We start from the raw sequence: 18,864 nt of genomic DNA on the forward strand, positions 1-18,864 counted from the left end.
AGCGTCTCACATGCCTCACATGCCCCCTATACAGTAGCTAGATGTAAACTGGGGGCTAAAACCACAATATCCACCACCATTTCCTCCTTATTGTGTACGGCTGACTCTCAGCTGTGGGCGATTTGCAGTATTTTGTGTGTGTGTGTGTGTGTGTGTGGACGGTGGGGTCCTGCATGTCCTATTTGCTTGGGGTCAGTCCGGGCCTCTGTCTTTCTAACAGCTTAACAGTTTATGTCTCGCAAGCCCCTCGAGCTTAGGTGACACATTTCCCATGGAGTCCGGGTCAACGTCACACTGGTCTCTCTCTGTGGGGGCCACACATACCAGCACCAACGTTTCCCTCAATGACTTATGTTTTTTTTTATGTAGAAAAAGAAAGTGTACTGTAGCAGCTGCACATGAAAACCACAGGATGTTCCAGGTGACACATTATCTAATGGCATGCTTTGAATTCTCCTTCATTGGCACGCATAGGTTCAACAGTTTGACAAAGCTCTCATAACCCCCGAAGGCACATTCACATTCATGGGCGTCGTGTGAGAAAAAAAGAAACCCAGGCCTCACCTGCAGCCCAGCCCAGAACAAGAAGCAGGAAAACACATACCAGGATGTCAGAGATGCCTTAGATGTTTGTGCATGCAAATCTGAACTTTGAGTTATGTTGACCCTTTGTTTTTCTTCCCATGGGTAGACGTAGGTGGAGGCAAGGAAAAATTTACTAAAGTAGCCTGGCTACAGTCATGTGCTGAAGAGAGAATTGAGCACAAATCTGCAATCACACTTCACAACTGTAAATTATAAGTCTTTTTTTTTTTGCTCAACCATAAATCATCCTAATAACCGGCAAACTGGAGGTATAATGATAAAGGTGTTTGTTTATGTTTGTGAACCTGCACTTAATAAGCTCCTTTGCTGTCACTTGAACGCACCACTTTGCCTGCCAGCTGGCTCGCCTCGCAGCGTGGGTCCATCCTCTTCAGCGAACTCATTGGCTTCCGCAGCCGAGCGTCATCTCAGGAGGGGCCGGGCCCTGACGAGGAGTTTATTGTCAGGAATGTGTAGTAGCACTCAAACTAATTCACCGAACCGACTGGTGTCACGCTCCTGCAGGGCATCAGTCCGCTCCGACTGGATTAACCTCCCGGTGGTCTGACAACACAGCTGCTCTTGGCTCTAATCGACTTTTTTATTATTATTATTATTATCATGCGAGTTTTGACTTGATCGCATCAGAAAGTCATCTTTGTTGCATTTTTCTTTTGGTGCGGCTTGTATTTGTTTTTGCTTTGTTTTGGCGGAGGAAGAAATATTTACTTCACGGCGAGACTTCAATGCCAGATCCAGCAACGATGAGTCGAAACGGGATGGTGACCAAGATCCACACGAGGATAAGAGCAGAGCCGTTCACCGCCAGCTACGACCTGGTCGGCAAAGAGCTGGGCAGGTGAGTGTGTTAATCCAGGATTCACTGATGATGATGATGATGATGATGAGGAAACCTTGCGTTTGTGTGTTTGTTGTGCGCTCGCCACGGCTGCTTTTGCCCTCCAACACAATCGTGATCAGCTTATGTCAAATCGAGTTAATCGTGTTAGATTTGTACCCCCTCGTGCACGTGTTAATAGGAAGCGTGTTAATTGAACATTTCCAGCCCCGCATTCCTCCCCGGGCTGATGGAAACGCGCTCTGGCACTCTGGCACCCCGGTATGAGCCGTGGCCATGCGCGCTTCTTGTGCGTCTTGGCTGCAGGGCGAAGCTGTAATAACGAGTTGGGACTTTATGGTGCTGAGTTGAACAGTGATGAATTCGTGTGAATATGATGCTTTGGGAAGTTTTGGGACTCTCCACATATTGTTCTTATGATTGCCATGTAACAAAAAATGAAAGCATCATATTCTATCATAGTCTTATATTAGTCTGCTGCCTCGGCTGGCGCTCTCCCTGTGGTCTAGTGGAGCCTGGTGCACAGTGGTGAAAGTAAGATCCAAACTTCTGCTTTGAATGTGATGATGATGAGATAAACAAAGTGATATTATGGCTTTTGGAGGCATTTGGTATATGCATTTGTTTTTTCTTTGTTTTTTTTTAGACTATCAGGATTCACTCTCTTGACAGTTTACCCCAGAGCTGCAACTTGAAATTTACCACGTCCCATCCTGCCACATTTCTGTCTCTCTCTACAACTAAATGCATTTCGGGAGGGATTGTATCATGCTGATTGTGATTGATATGTGTATCAGAGACACTGTCTTCTGTGCCATTTGTGCTGGGATTTCCCACCCTGCCAGACATTAATGACTACCCCCGGAAAGTATTTTTTAAATTAAGATGAGAAAACCACAGAGGACGTTTTGGGTTCCATTAAATGCAACAGCTGTTTGTATTACCACTCGGGCCAAATCTGCATCTGTCCCTGTGACTCCCTCTCTTCAGTCTAAAAGTCTGCTGCTCTGCACAGTGTGGTGGGACAAGCTAAATAAAGAGTGTGTTAGGAGCTTGTCAGACACCATAGGACATTGTGGGACAGCAGCCAGAACCCACGGTGACGCTGCCTATGAAGTTGAGGCCACAGAAGTTTCTCCTCTCACCCTGACCCTCATACCTCAACCCTTCATCCTTCTTCCCTCCTCTTCTCATGGCTCCAACCCAACAACATCCTGAGATCAGGCCTCATAATCCCATTAAGGGGAGGAATGTACGTAGTGCAGCACACCAGGAGATCAGCTATGCATTCTGTACATTATATTAGGGAGGATGTTGATCATATTAGAAATAGTTGAATTTTCCGCTCACTGCTTCTTTCAACTCTCTTTTAAAGTCAGCAGAAACAATAAGACTCATCAGCGTCACTGTCCAAACTGCTGTCATAGTCGAGCTTTGCATCATGAGCTGTGGTCCCCTGCAGAACCGTGCACAATGAAATGTTGTTGAGTTGCTTAAAAGCAGGAAGAGGAACTCATGTTGCGTGTCAGGCCGTCTGTGAAGCAGGCAAATGAGAGCTGTCGGTTGTCAGTACACTTCAGACATGAGTCAGTGCCCCACTGAGAGAGCAAGAAGGAGAAGGAAAAAAAAACAAAAAACGCAGACACCACAGGAAACCAGTTTCTCAATCAAATTATCACCATCTCCAGGGCTGGAGAGGAGTTAGTTTCGTGTGTCAGAGTAAAGATGATGATGAGTGTAACCCTGCAAATGAACTGTTGGAGCTGCACATAACTGTATTTGTGGAGCAAGACAGGATGCTTGAGAAAACATTCATCAGTGTTCTCTTAACTCGAACCTGAAATGAACCCAAATCATGAAATATGTACGTTAAAGCCCCATTATGCTTAAACCAGGAGTTTCTGTGCGTCAGCCCATTAACATAGCAGAATGTGAATATAGCCTGCTGGAAGATGGCCGTGTTAAGTAACCTCTGACCTGTTGTCAGCCTTTGAAAGGCCTCCTGTTGCTCTTTTCCGTGGCCGGCGGTCATTCCTTTTCACTCCATATGTAGTTCCCAGCCCACAGTGAGCTGCTCTGAACTTGGCTAATTAAGGATGAAAAGCCTCTGACGGGTTTTTTTTTTTTTTTGCCTTTTCATTGTGGAACAATGAGTCGTCACCATGCTGCAAGACTGGGAAAAGGCAAAAGAGAAGGGAGCAGAGTTAGACCCCCACAGCAGCCGGAGCGGTAGCCAAAACAGAACCGGGCTCCGGCCAGAACAGTTGCTGTTTTTGGTCCGCAGCACAGTGGGCTTGGAGTAACACAGTGTGGGAAAATGACTGGCACCATGCTGACTAGACCTCTCTGACTTCATTTAGATTCTGCACAGTTCAGTCATCTCTTCACATCCTGTGTGTTCAGTCAGTGCTCCTTAAAAATGTATCTGTGAGTTGTGCAGCTCATTACAACACAGAGAGACTGTTAGTTGGATATAGATGTTTTGAGGTTGTGATATCCATTCTGGCATGCTGCTCAGGCTCCAACCTGACTGTAACAGCGGTGACCCCCTGCTTGGCCCTACCCTGCTGCGGTCAGGTGGGTGGTCCTGCTGCTGTGTTAACCGACTGGTCAGCTTTTGTACGACTGTCAAAGGAGAAGCACTGGGTCTGGCCGAGGGTCTGGGCGGAGGCGTCAACACAATTCCATTTGTCCGTGCTGCTGTCAGCTGTGAAGAAAGGGAAACGGACAAGGCCTCATTATCAGCCTGGGAGGGGACGGCTGGTGATTATGGTCTGCTTGACACAGAGAGGCAATTCTGCACACATCGGACATCCTGCCCACACCCACGGGTGACCCTTAACACCTGCTATGCATTTATCAGTGTATATGCAAAAAAAATTAATGCAGAGATGAGTGGATGTTCTTTTTCTTTTTCACTTCTCTCGTGTTATATGAAGGACGTTGAGCATTGACGCCGTTGCATCCCTTTTGTTTAGGTTTTTGCATGATCTGTGAAGTGGTGTTGGTCTTATCAGGTCCCTGCCCACCAGTCAGCAGCTCTTGCCAAAAACTGTCAGCCTTATCTGCCTCCTGTCAGACCCTCCTGAAGGCTAAAGGAAAAGTAGGAGAAAAGCAAGGATGTCTGATGACGCCTCCTCAGCTGAGCGTATCAGTGGTCAATGGCGGCGTCTGCGGTTTTTCTTTTTTTCAAAAGATGCCACTGAAATCTCTTATCTGCGAGCCGTTCTCCAACCGCGCCTACAGTACAGCGCTGCACTCGTGGCTTGTTGGTGGGCTTTACCCAAACTGTCTGGCACTGTAATCTGGCTTTCACCTCATAGCCGTTTATCTGTGATGAGTATGTCCAGTAATTTTAGCCTTTCATTTGCTGCAGTTTTGAAATGACCTAAATACGCTCCAGTGGTCCCGTTGGGCCGCTTGGATGCAGAATAGAACCGTCCCTGACCAGATCTATTTGAAAAAGCCAGTAATGTGGTCTCCATTACTCCGTCTCCTCACTAATCACTCGCTCTCTCTCTCTCTCACCCCCCCTCCTCCTCTTTGTTTCCCAGGGGAAAGTTTGCGGTGGTGAAGAAGTGCATTGAGAAGGCAACGGGGAAGCAGTACGCTGCCAAGTTTCTGCGAAAGCGACGGAAGGGCGCGGACTGCCGCATGGACATCTTGAACGAGATTGCTGTGCTGGAGTCGGCCAAGGCAAACCCCTATGTGGTGGCACTGCACGAGGTCTACGAAACCACCACTGAAATCATCCTTGTTCTTGAGTGGTAAGACAGATGGCATTACAGAAAGAAAAATACGACCGTCTTTAAAAGTTCACCAAGAAACACAACACATTTGAAGCAGTGGCCCTGCCTTGTTTGTCTCCAAAGTTTGTTTTTGTTCAGACCCTCATGCACACACCCAGCCCTGGCTTGCACCGCCACTGATATGAAAAGAAAATGATGATGATGGTTATTTAATGGCCTTTTAAACTTTCCTCACTTCCCTGGCTTTGGGGTCGTGCCAGGAAAACTGGAATAAAATGCTTAGGTTCTCAATCATTAGGGAAATGACTATCTTTTAATCACTCACTATAAACTCTTTGCCCGACCCATGGACCATAACCCACCAAATCGGCTCGTAGAACATTCATTCATTTCTACTTGATAAGCACATTTTCTTTGAGAAATCTTTGACTGAGGGGAAAACCTCACAGCAAATCACATCATGCAACATCCTGCATTTTGCATGATAAGAAGATAAAGAATGTCACTGTTGACGTGACGTGTCTGCAAGTGAATTGTCAGCTTTTATCTGATCTCAGAACAAGAACAAAAAAAAAACTTCTTCTAATTGCTTCCCCGCATTGAGTTATGTGCTAATTGCTCAGAAGCCGCTGCGTGTCAGAGTCTGTCTCACCCCTAAAAGAAAAAAAAAACAAAAACCATACACGTGTGAAATGCACAGCCTCGCACATTTAGCCTGCCTTAAATGGAAACTGTGTCTCTTTGTGGTGGAGCTCATCTCGACGCGGCCTCAGCACCTCAGCTGAACGCTGTCAGGAAGCGAGCGGCATTTTAAATACCACTGTGGCACAACTGCAGCACGCAGCACTGTGAGAAAATGACAATATAGAGCTATAAATGAGTCAGTTTAAAACTCTACTCTGAGAACTTCTTGCTCAGGTCATGGTGCGGTTTGTTGCCTTTTGAACGTGCGGACAAACCGTCCGAGACGAGCTGCTCGTTCAGTGACCCTGCAAGGTCATCAGGCTGTCTGGTTCTGGTTCTGGTCTGTTGTGGGTTGGGTGTTAAATGACATGATGCATCTAGTGATGGCCTTTAATTAGGATTTGGAAAGGACACTGAGCGTCTTAATTACCTCGTTGGCCTCATTACAGAGGGAGATAACACTGGGCAATTACACTTGAACCACGTTACCCCGACCCCGTTTCTGAACCGCTCGCTGCTCGGGCAGGAAGCCGCCTCCTGCCTGCTCCTCGCTAGACATCATCGTCCCAGACGAGGAATGCTTCTGCAGAACAAAAGCCTTTTAGTGGGGCTGTGTTTGACCTCTGGCTGAAGTGTGAAAGGGGAAGTAGCACCACGGTTCACCCCTGCATGCCTGCAGAGAAAACATAGCAGGAGGTCAGTCAGCACTGGTCCACAGTTCCTCTCCAGCTGCCAAATGGAGCTGCAGACGTTGAGCATCTAATCATGCAGGCTGCACATGCTGCACATGCATGCTTAAAAAGAGCTTGTTTCTTTAAAACACCAGCTCATGCTTTTGTCAGTGACATAGTTGTACTGTATTTGTCCTTTTAAATGCTCGAGACTGTTGCATTGCAAAAAAAAAGTCTGACCTCAGCATGAGTTTTGAGAATTGCAAACCCATTTTCCATTTCCTGTGGCTTTAAATGTGAGCAGCGAGCAAAGCTCCCAAAAGTAGCACACCACCACGCTGGTATAAAGTGTTGCACGCACACATACAGACACACACATATACACACATATTCACACAGCCACAACCACATCCTTGGTAATGTCAGAGAAATGGAAGCGAGCGAATTCTAATCATCTTTCAAAGTGAAGCTCTGGCGTGCGTCAGTTCCATAGAAACCCCCTCCCAGGCATAATTACTAGTTAAAGCGATGGCCGCTTTGAGGAGAAACGAATGTGCATCACCTCTGAGCTCTGAAAGTTTTATTTTGTGCACACAGTAGCTAAAAAACGATCACATGGTGATGAGTTTGCCATGAAGCATAGTCTTCCTTATCCAGCATTTTCCCCAGATGCACTGTAGGAAAGTGATGATCCTTATTCAGCTGCTTAAAAGGTTGAATACGACATTACTTGTGTAGACAAAGAAATAGAAACCCTAACAAAAAAAACATACCCCAGTCATTTCCAGATGGCAGGTTTTTATTACTTTTACTTCACAGGGTGTCTGTTAAATTGCATAATTCTCTTTAACAAGGAATTTCATTTAATTTCCTCTCTCAATTTCTTTAGAGAGGCATGTTTCGTGTAAATTTTACTTCCAATGTCCCTCCTTGCATGTGATGTAACCCAGAGAGCTAACGTCCTCAACAGACTATAATTGGAAAAGTACGTTGGAGTACAAGCGCTGCCCAGAAATTTCAGCCCGGCAGACAGGTTAGTCTTGTGGAAGCTGGTTAACAGGTTGTCGCTGAGGTGACGTCAGTGAAGTTTTGGTGGTCAGCCAACTGCCAAGAGTAGCTTTAATTAGATAAAATGATTAAAAAGGACTGACTGTGACATAGAGAAGTGATATTTCTGCTTTCTTGAGACTCAGCTCGTTTCTTGAAATCGTTGTTGCCCCCGCTCATGGTGGTTAGAGCGGGTTTACTCTTTACTCTTGCGGTGACGGTGCAGGGGAGGACGTCTGCCCACACACTACAAGTAGTGAGTACATTAAGCTCTCCTGCAGAGTGGAGAGCGCAGAGACAATATTTAGAGCTCAGGGAAGTATCAGATCATTCTTAAGTGCTTGGAGAGAATGTGTGCAATCTGGTGAACCTTAAACAAGATGGTCTTTATCAAGATCTTCAGTCCTTTCACACACTCTGCTGACAGCTTAATGAAGCTATTAAAACACTCCCTCACATCAAGTCTTTAATTGTTCAGACAGGTACAGTAAATGCTTCCAGGTCCAGTACAAGTCAAGTTGACAGATTCAAGTTCATTCTGGATGTAACACCAACTCAACAAGAGGCATTAATGTTTGTTTTTTTTCTCCTTTTTCAAATCAAAAGCGTCCATCAAACCGTGCTCACATGTCTTTAATTTCCTCTCCCAAATGAAAACACTAACACCAGGCTTGCTTGCATTTGGTATACATGAGCAGATCAATGTAAACAGATTGAGTGCAGGGTTCCACCGTAAGTCTCCGCTGCTCTCGGACTCTCCGGGGGTTGTTGGGTGGGATTGAGCCTGTTTGTAACAAGTGGGGTAGGTGGAAGGTCAAGTATTTGGTGCTGCGAGCAAAAGAAAAGATTATAAAGACCAATGACGGATATCCTCCAAATCCAACAAAACATGTGTGCTATTTTCACAGCTGAGGATAGTAAAGAGCCCAGGGTTACGAGGATAACAGGGAGATGGAGGCGGTGGGTGGGTAGAGGGGGGGTTATTGGGTGGTGTTAGTTATGTAACATACAAGCCTAGGGCCTGGTCACAAAAAAGTTTTTCCTCTGAAGATAAAAAGCATGTGTACCATCTAAATCCCCCACACATGGTTCTGGTTTTTTGAGCGAACTGTCAGCTTCAGGCATTGATCTGACTGATGGAGCATCTAATGTAAATCCACCATGTCTCCGCTTTACCTATCGGTGTGTTACACAAGAGCGGCAAGACCAGGCAGGAAAGAGTCTGACTATATCATCCGCAAAAATGTGAAAAGTCACCAATGAGATGTTTAATTACTGAATTCCAGATGTGTTATGTGTGTCTCATGGGTTGTTTTGGGCAAACAAGAGGACAACTATGCAAGCTGAGGCTGATACAGAATGGTATTTTGTTACCAACCTGACACTGCTCTCCCACCACCCTTTTATGTAACTTCTCCGGCGTCTTTATTACTTAACATCAGTTCTTTGTACACTTAAAAAAATGTTTAGTCTTTGGTGGGTTGCTGCTGTTTCCCCTGTTTTGATTTAGTAGGTTAACCGGCAATATATCAGGCTATATAAGAGCTTATCTGAATGTGCCGTAAGCCGATATGACCTCTCTTATCTCCAGTAATATCCCTGTGAAGGGGAAAAGTACATGCTGAGGCGGAGTACCAAAAATTATATTGATTTATGTTGGACTCACATGCGTAGATGTGGACACTCTTTGTTCTTCCAAGCCAAAGTACACTAATATGGAGACGGGCAGTTGTGTAATTTTAAAGTAACTGGAAATGATTTTTGATGCTTGTTCAGTAAAATTGTACTTATGGGATGGGTTTGGAATTTACCATTGTCAACATTCGAACTGAGAGGAAAGGGCGTATTTGTACAGTTTAAGGTGCAATTTATTATGACAAGTTAAAATGAATAATCAAAAAATGAAAGTAAGCCAAGCTAAACTCCACTGGGTGGCTATCCATGCACAGTTCTTTTCCTCACATCTTATCCTTGTTTTGTTTTCTCAGTTTCCCTTCCTGTGCTTTCCTTCCAGCGCCGCCGGTGGCGAAATCTTCGACCAGTGTGTTGCTGATAACGACGACGCCTTCACGGAGAAAGATGTGATCCGGCTGGCCAAGCAGATCCTCAACGGAGTGGCCTTCCTGCACCGAAACAATGTGGTGCACCTGGACCTGAAAGTAAGAACGCTGTAACCTTATATGATGATATAAGATGGCGTATTCCCCGGAGTGGCAGACGGAGCGAGATATGATTTCTGTTGTGTAAGAGCAGCTAGTTCAGTGTGTTATGACCCCGTTCCCATGAGAAATCAGTCTGCAAAGGAACCTCGCTCGACTATCATGTTTTCTTTCATGCACCCTGAGGTACAAAGGAAGTCATCATCGAGGCTTTCCACCTACTTAAGTGTGTTGAAAATGTAGCCCATCATCTGGTATCTCATTACAGGTTACACAATTCTTTAAAAAGCAAATGAGAAACTAAAAAAAACTGTGTTTGCCCTAGATTAAATGATCTGCTCAGATACAATAAATCAACGGTTCAGCACGGCGGATGCTGCGAGACATTTTTGTGTCTAATAACATGTTGTGGTGTGAGGCTAAGTGTTTTTCAAGAGGTGAATCTCATGCTCTCTTCAGTTACTCTTGTGGTTAGATGGACTGAAGTGGTCCAGACCTGTCTTCTCCTCTTGTGTTTATCTTAAAAGCTCCAGCCAGCGCTGGCACGGACCCAGTCTCATCCCAGAATTAACACAGTTGTGCGTAGACTTCACTATTTGCACGCTGGAGCCAACTGCTGGCAGGACTACCTGTTTTCATTCTGCTCTGATAGGCTTAGTGGATAATCTTAGCGCAGAGGAGCTACTAGCGCTCTGGCTGACGGACCAGAGCTTGCATCCTTAAGGGACCAGTTTACCTTGAATGCTTTAACACAGTCACAGAAACATATAATTAATCACATCGGACGTCAGACGTCGGGCTTCTTGAATAATCATTAGTCCTTGTGTCGTGTAGCTTTACCTCCGTCTGACCTGTGTTTTCATCATCCCCAGCCCCAGAACATCTTGCTGACCAGTGCCAGGCCTCTCGGTGACATTCGTATCGTGGACTTTGGTTTGTCCAGACGCATGGACAACATCACAGAGGTCAGGGAGATCCTGGGTACCCCAGAGTATGTGGGTGAGTCCTGCTGCCAGACCTTTACAAAATAACCCAGAATCACCTGTGTCTTTTCAACTTGAGGCTCATTTAACATGACTAATTGGGGGCCATGTGTTTTGTGTTGTGCAGCACCAGAGATCCTGAGCTATGAACCCATCAGCACTGCTACAGACATGTGGTAAGTGTGTGCTACTGGAGTTAATAAGACTATTTCTATACATTTTCATGCAGAAGTCATTTAGCCTGCGCTCCACAACCAGGAATAAAGACGCATTCAGGGCAGTGACATCACTTTCTTAACATGCAGACAGCATGTCTAGACCTTTGACCATAAGACCATCTTTGCTTCATACTGGAAGTTAATTAATGACTGCAGCGTAGTTGAAGACGGCCATATCTGTTGTGCCACGATGTTTCGCAAACAATTCTGTAACCATTAAAGATGACAAATCACCTCATAACCTCTTCCCCCTGTCCCTCTCTGCCAGGAGTATCGGGGTCCTGATCTACGTCATGCTGACAGGCGAGTCTCCCTTCCAGGGCGACAACAAGCAAGAGACATACCTCAACATCTCCCAAGTCAACGTAGACTACTCAGAAGACACGTTTGAAGGAATCTCCCAGCAGGCTCTTGACTTCATCAAGAGCTTGTTAGTAAAAACCCCAAGGTGAGCTCAGTTTTTTTTTTCTCACAGTAATACTGAAAATGATCAAATGTCTGATTATTACAACTGCAAAGTTTCCATCAGCATCAGTTTGAGCTGATTTACACATTGAGGATGTGAGTCAGGTTGAATGCAACACGGAAGTACATCCGCGTACGTCTAAATAAGGCTGTGTGGTAAAAAGCTTTGCGTCACTAAGGCAAGAATACATTTCCTTTTTCTTTTGCTGATGGTGGTTGTACTGTAATCTCACTTAATTACGAAAACAGAGCCTTCGTTTTGTCATTACACTGAATTCTGACACATTCTGACACCACGCAAAAGGTCATTTCCTATGTTCCCATCACTCTGATGAACTCGACTCTAACCCTAATTCTGATTGAGAGCTCCAACACATGAGTCATTATTTCGTCAGCACAATTTGTTGATGTAAAGTAGCAGCAGCCTCTGTCTCACATCCAGAGCCATAATCTCCAGTCAGTATCATTTAACTGCAGCAGATTAGTGGTGGCACTGGAAAAAGTGGAAGATTCCTCAGTGTTTGAGTAATCGCTGTGAGACGGAGTAGGGGGGAAAAATCTTGAGTGCAAAAAGAGTTGCTTTTTTTTTTGCGGTTTTCCAAACCAAACGTTGAAAACTAATATGGCCGACGTCTTGCAAGAGAATGGATTGGGTGAATCGGAAGATCCAGGCGATCCATCGGTTATGTAAACTGTGCGGGAATTTCCTCTCATCCGCAGTGTTATTGTGTTTGTGTGTACAGGAAGAGAGCCACGGCAGAAGAATGCCTCAACCACCCCTGGCTGAACCCGCTCCCCCACTCCCACTCCCACCCGCACCCTCACCCTCACCCTCACCCGCACCTCCACAACAGGACGGCCTCGTCTTTGGACGAGCCCGAGTTGAGCCAGTCTGAGTCGGAGCCCGAGAGCCCGGCTCCTTCTCCTGAGCTGGACTTGATCGAGTCATACCTCACTTGCACGGGCCAGGGTGGGCTGAAGACGGGCCGTGACGCCTTCTCCTTCAGCGACCCCCTCTTCCCCGCACGACCTGAGCAGGAGCTGATCTGCTGAACGGAGAAAGACAGAGAAGAACTGAGCAACTTCAAACTGAACGGAGCAGACGCTGAGAGCCAGTGAGCCTGCAGCTTGGTCTGGATCTGACATGGGCGCCATGCTATATGGATGCTGTATGCCTGCTGCTGCTGGCTGCTTCTACTGCTGTGATGTCTGTGAGCTAGGCTGTGTGTAGTTTGATACCTCCGCGTGCGTGCATGCATGTGTGAGTGTGTGTATGTGTGTGTGACTTAGAGAATAACACATGCGACTCCATGCTGATTTATGACTGCACGGCAGGAATGTGAGGGGAATGAAGATGCAGGAGGAAAGAGTGGGAGAAGACACACATGGGCTGTGTCACAGGAGTGCACTGTCTGCTGCCTTAAAAAAGTGACAGAACTGAACCGGACTCAGCTCAATACTGTGACATAGTTCACCCCTTGCACGCACACTGGTTTCTCTATTTTACCCAATTAGCCTTTTAAAGGAGGAGAGACAGCCTCCTGCTTCCTTGGGAAATGACTTCACTCACTGTGTGCGCTCATCAAAACAAGTTATGCTTCAGCTGACCCAGACATACCTTCTGTGATGAGTTTTCTTGAAGGAAGCAAAGGGTTTTGACAGATGGTTCTACTTAACAAAGGAATTAAAGCGATGGACAGCACCTATGCTGAGGCCAGATGTAAACTGTCCCACTTTTTTTTTTTTTAAATAAGTTTATTTATGTGTTTGTTCTACTACTTCAGCCCCTTAAATATACAAAGCCACATCAATGCCTAAGTTTTGAGATGGACATGGTAGCATTCTTATTTTTTTAAGGACAATCTTGAGCACTTTTTTTTTTTTACTTTGTTATTGAACGTCCGTGTAATGGTAATAAACCAAAGGCTCATCAAGCACAGTCATCTGTCACAATGTACTGTAAATATGAATCTTATCCTTCACCATCCACTGTTTATGTCACATCACCTGTGTTTTTTTTTCACAAAGTGCCACATTTACAACCTCACTTCTGTGTTAATATTACAGTTTAAAGTTTGACTTTTTTTGTTGGCTATTGCACAAGTTGCACAAATCTTGTTTTTTTCTTTTTGATGTACTTAACTGCGATGTTGCCATTAGATTCAATGCTCTTGCTCAATATTGTGAAAACATCAGTCATTGTAAGAGGGAAGGGGTTGAAAGCATCGGCTCAGTTCTGATGTTAGAAGAAGAAAAACCACAGCACGGTCAACTGAAGAGCCCAGAGTTGTATAAATATGTGATATTTGCCTTGAGAAACTCGGGAGCAGAGAAATGAGAATTTCTCAAAAGTACTGAAATGTATATTGTGAGTTAGTATTAAAATTCATCTGTTAATTGATGTTTTTGTTTTTTTTCTACCAATGTATGAATGTTAACATCATTATATCACTTCTTATTTTGTACCTGTGTAACTTTTACTTAATCCTGTTTTTGTTTTGTTTTGTTTTTTTTGCTTATGAATTTCAGGCCGGTTTGCACTTGTCCTTGTGGACTTTATGTTAAAATGAATAAATGTTGATGGCATGCATTGCAAAATGTAACTAAGGAAAGAAAATACATGTGCATTTTGTATCAAAGTCTAATGTCTGTGTGATTCTTTTTAAAACGGCAAATTACTATACATGCATGATGATGCATTATTTTATATACAGTATGCCATATTAGCAAAGCTGATGCTGGCATTAGCTTAAAGTTACAGTTTCCAATATGAGGGGTCACTGAGGACTTTTTTATTTCTTCTGGCCCCATTTGTTTGGTTTGCCTCTCCTAGGGGTGCACCTCTACGGCAGTGGTTCCCAACTTTTCAAACAAAGTGAAGCAATGTATTTCTGGCAATTAAGACAAAGACCAATAATTTTAGTTTGGTTTGTTTCAGCTGAATCATTTCTAGAGGGCCGACCTAGTAAAACTCTCCAGTATTTTACAATAAAAAAAGCAACAATAGAGAGAGGAAAAAAAGATCTTATTTCTTCTGGTCAATAACTTGAGATCCCTCGGATTGATCTGACGACCCTTCGGAGGATCCCTGGAAACCATTACTCACATTTCTGAGCCACCACAGTGTATATTGTTATCCCTCTATAACCCCCCCGTCTCATGATCCAATTTCTCCTTTCACACAGTGCAGATGATCAACAGCAATAGCTCTCAGTGTTTCAGTTTCATTGGCACTGATGGTTCACCTGTGTGTGTAGTCCGTCAGCAGAACTCATACCTTAACAGATTATGCTTGGATCATATTGCTGCTGAGGCATCTGCTTTTCCTCGCAGTGTATCTATTTACAGAAACAGAGCGTCATAAAGAAAATAAAATGTATTCTCTTGAGCCAGTCCTCCACAAATATCCAGCAGCCTCTTGGAACAGGAAATGCCAGCATCCTGTGAAGAGGAACACCGAGTAATGTTTTCCACTGTTGTGAAGTTTCTCTTTCTCTCCCTTTGTGTCCTTTTCTCTCTCATGCTCACACTTTTGTGCTTGTTTGCTTGTGTCAGGTTCAACAACAACCCTTCCTGACAATATCCTGAATTCTTGCTTTAATGTGCTCTTCCTCTCGGGCTCGGCGACGAGCCAGAAAGGAGAAAGCGAGGCTCCCTGCAGGGTCCTGCTCTGGTGGCTCTTGGCTGGACTCACCGTTTCCCCTAAAGAAAAGTCTTGGAGCCAAGGAATGTCAGAAATGTTCATAACTTGGCCTCCTTCCTCTTTTCAAACCTTGTCCTTTATGTTTCTCTTCCTTCTCATCCTCCTTGTGTTTTTTTTCTCAGTGGGAGGCTGTGTTCACTCACACACAGTCACATAAACATGTGGTTATTGAAGTGGTTGATTAAGTGACTGCTTCTTAGAAGGACTCTCAGGATCGGTTCATATGACTTTGATATTTAGGGTGACCATTAGAGGACAGTTTAAGACAGATGTAGTGAGTGCACTGCAAAATTCGCTACAGATCCAAACAAACAGAAAGAGCCCACTGAAGCTTATCGTGACATCCAGATAACCTGCTCTCAACAATCCATGTGGATTCAAACTAAGGCCCCGCTAAATGGTTTTTGAAGGCAACACATATTACTTTGAAACGCCGCGATGAGACGCATTATGTTGCAAAATCCATTTGTCTCTCTTCAGTCTGTGTAACAACAGTAAAAAAAGAAGAAGAAAAAAACACAACATCAATGATACAAATACTGATTTTCCGCACTCTATCAATTTGTTTTTGCTGTAAGCTCTCAGCAGTTGTTTCATCTCACGCTAACGGGGGCCGCAAGTCTGTCGACGCTTGCAGCTGCCATACTTTGATCCATTGAGGTTCGTGAAAATCCGGACCTGGGATTTCAAAATGTAAACCTCTTGGAAAAGCTGGAAAGGCTGCGTTCTGTACCGTAAAAGGTCAAAACCATCAGTTATATAACCTAATGTTGTTTGACAGCAGGGTGATGTTTGGACTGTGGCTTTTCCATCCACATGTATGTGCCACTGACGGCTTAGGAGCATGTTTCAAAGATGCTGTCACGACTGCACTCATATATTTGTTTATGTAAAGACATTTTCTTCACCATAGTCAAATATTTTATCGTTAAGCACCCTAGAATAGTTCACTGAAGATGGGACATTATCCATAGATTTACATGAAGAACCACACAGATCTCTAAGAATTTTACTAGCAAATAGAAAGTGCAACAACAGCAGCACAAAGAGCTACAGATAGGATTTGTAGCTCCTTTTTTTTGTTAATCTACTGGTTCAAAGCATGTTAGATAAGATGTGTGTTTTTCTGAGATACATTGTGCCTTGTTGTGCTTTATTTGTAGCACATGGTTTCACTGTTTCTTGGTACCTGGCGTGGAATCCAAGTATTTTTGTATCCTAACCAGTTACACACACAGAGGCCAGTTACACACATGTGTATGATAATATGTTCTACTGCAAACACCGAGTCCTGCAGCCAGAGCAGTGCCCTTGAAGCATTCATGGAGTCTTACTCAAAAGCATTTCAACGGAGCATACAGAACAGTCCTCTCGGTTCGACCAGTGGACATCAATTAGAGGCTAATTTTCTAGGCCAGCCTGCTGTCTCCAGGAATGGCCTATTTCCATCACGAGTGATACATAAAGGGAGCGTTTCCCAGCTCCTCATAGCGTTCCACTCCTCCATCCGCCTGACCCCTCCAGCTCCAGCTGAGTCCCTCTGTCTCCTCTAACTGTCATGTTTTTCTCCCTCCCTGTCTCTCTCAATCTCACTATCTCTAGATCTCTCTGAGTGTACCAGCTTTCTCAGAAGTATGGTTCCACTCGCACCTTACATAAGGGGGAAATTCCTTTACGCTCATGTTCCTGATTATACTGCTGTTACGGAGCGAGTACACTAATGTCAGAGACCTCAAGACAGACTGAGGGGGGGTGAAAAATATCAGAAAAAACAAAATCTATCCTCCTCTGAGGTTGGAAAATCAGCAACCTCCGGCAGCCGGCCCTTTTCACATTTTCAACTCTTGTCTCTGTCATGAACGTAACCTCAGCTCACCTTTACATCATAACCACACGGGCCGATGAACTCATTGATTATAACAGTGTTAGAGTCTCATTTCATGCCTGCGTGCAATTGAAATGCACAGTACTCTGACCTCTCAGTCAATGCCTACGAATAAGTTCACGCCTGCTTAGAGCTCGTTTTGGGGTTAATCTGTGAACCTTTGCTATTCTCTACGGATCTTTAAGATCTACAGAAAATGTAGGAAGAGTTGCCGCCTGTTGATGTTAATAGATATCAGTGTCTGGACCTAAAAGGATGAAAAACATCTCAATATGTTGTAAAACAAACTATGAGAAATCATAGTCGGCAGAATTTCCCCATGCTAATGCTCACTAAATGTTTGACCGGGACAACGATGGGGAACATTTCTTTCATGTGTCCCAGAAATTCTTGCAAAAAAAAAAAAGAAAAAAAGAAAAACAAAGAGAGAGAGAGAATTTCCAGAGAAGGCAAAAACACTCGCAACCACAGGTAATATGTTTCTCATGGTGGTGCATTCATGGCAGTGAGAGAGGCAAATGCCTTTGGTTACGCTGGGCTATTTATTCTGTCCCTGGAAACGTCTGTAGAACAACAAAAGCCTTCTCAACAAAGAGCAGTGTGACCTGATGCTGCTGCCTGTTTCCCTCCGTCTGCGGCGAACATGTCCTCCCTCAGCATCGGGGCACTACTGGCACACATTGAACTGCAGAGAGCCACACAATAGGCACACTCAGCCCAGGGAGAACTTCTCAACTCAATCGCTGTGTAAGAAACCCAACCAAAACAAGGGACACAGCTAAGTTAATCCTTAAAAGGTTCAATTTCACTGTGGGTAAGCTCATGGAAAGAAACAAAAACACTGCCAGTTCTGTTGTTTGGATTTGCAGGACGCGGTGCACACGAATGCCCACTCACATGTACTTAAACTGTAGTTTATAGACACATACACACACTTGCCAGAGCACCCACAGTGAACTCTGCCCGCTAAGTTGCTACAAGCTCAGGAGGGAGTCCAGGTTTTCAGACTGACGGGGAACAGATTGTGGTGGTCTGGATCTCTGCAAACTCTTGATTTTCAACCCACAGCACTCTCCTTGTTTACTATGGTACTGGATTAGGGAGTAATTTAGAGCACACACGCACATACACACACACAGCCTGCACAATCATCAATCACAATTACACTACATACTGAATTCATTTGGACTTTGTGCAACAAACTTCAGTTGATCACCACGGTTATTAAATGCATCCTGAGGAAAAAAAACATGATGGAAATCCATGCAACGGCATACTGTAGCATTAGCAGTGGGAATTTCACATGATGATACTGGAGCCAGTCACTGCAGTCAGTAGGATTCATGCTCTGGGGACCACGAATTTATGAAGTAAAGTTTTCTGCTAATCCATCCCACAGTTGTTGAGATATTTCAGTCTGCACCAAGGCACCATTCACACTGGAGAAGTGTTTGTATATATGTGATAAAGACTTTGTCTGGCTGCTCTGTTTTGGCAGTGCGTGCTGACTTTAATTTGTCAGTATTATGAGTTCTGTGGGAGTGACTGGGGATTTTGAATGAAGAAAAAGGCAAACATCTCTTTTTGGAAATTGCTGAGTTTTTAGTGGAACCCGTCTCCAGAAATATTTTCCAGGGTTTCCTGGAGTCTGGAACAATTAATTAGCCAAAAAGTCAGCTGTCACATCTTTTTATGTGGCTGTCGCTTGTTTTTGTTTTTTTCTCTTCTCTTTCTCCTCCTGTTCTCCATCTCTCCTGGCCTTCTGGGTTATGCAACTCTTCTCCTTAGATGTATGGAGATGCATGCATGTTTGTGTGCGTGTGTGTTCAATGTCGTCATTGCTGTCATAATTTTCA

General features: G+C 44.5%; 1 protein-coding gene across 1 annotated transcript; it reads left to right on the forward strand.

The window, feature by feature from the left end:
• Positions 1-1,094: 1,094 nt before the first annotated feature.
• stk17al (serine/threonine kinase 17a like) lies at positions 1,095-14,040 on the forward strand. Its single transcript, XM_083977561.1, has 7 exons — positions 1,095-1,444; positions 4,999-5,211; positions 9,610-9,754; positions 10,627-10,753; positions 10,865-10,913; positions 11,224-11,403; positions 12,164-14,040. Exons 1-7 carry the CDS (start codon positions 1,332-1,334, stop codon positions 12,471-12,473), a joined length of 1,137 nt encoding a protein of 378 aa, XP_083833687.1. The 5' UTR covers positions 1,095-1,331; the 3' UTR covers positions 12,474-14,040.
• The last annotated feature ends 4,824 nt before the right edge of the window (positions 14,041-18,864 follow it).

This window comes from Trachurus trachurus (genome assembly GCF_905171665.1).
Source record: "Trachurus trachurus genome assembly, chromosome: 8".
Lineage (NCBI taxonomy): Eukaryota > Metazoa > Chordata > Actinopteri > Carangiformes > Carangidae > Trachurus > Trachurus trachurus.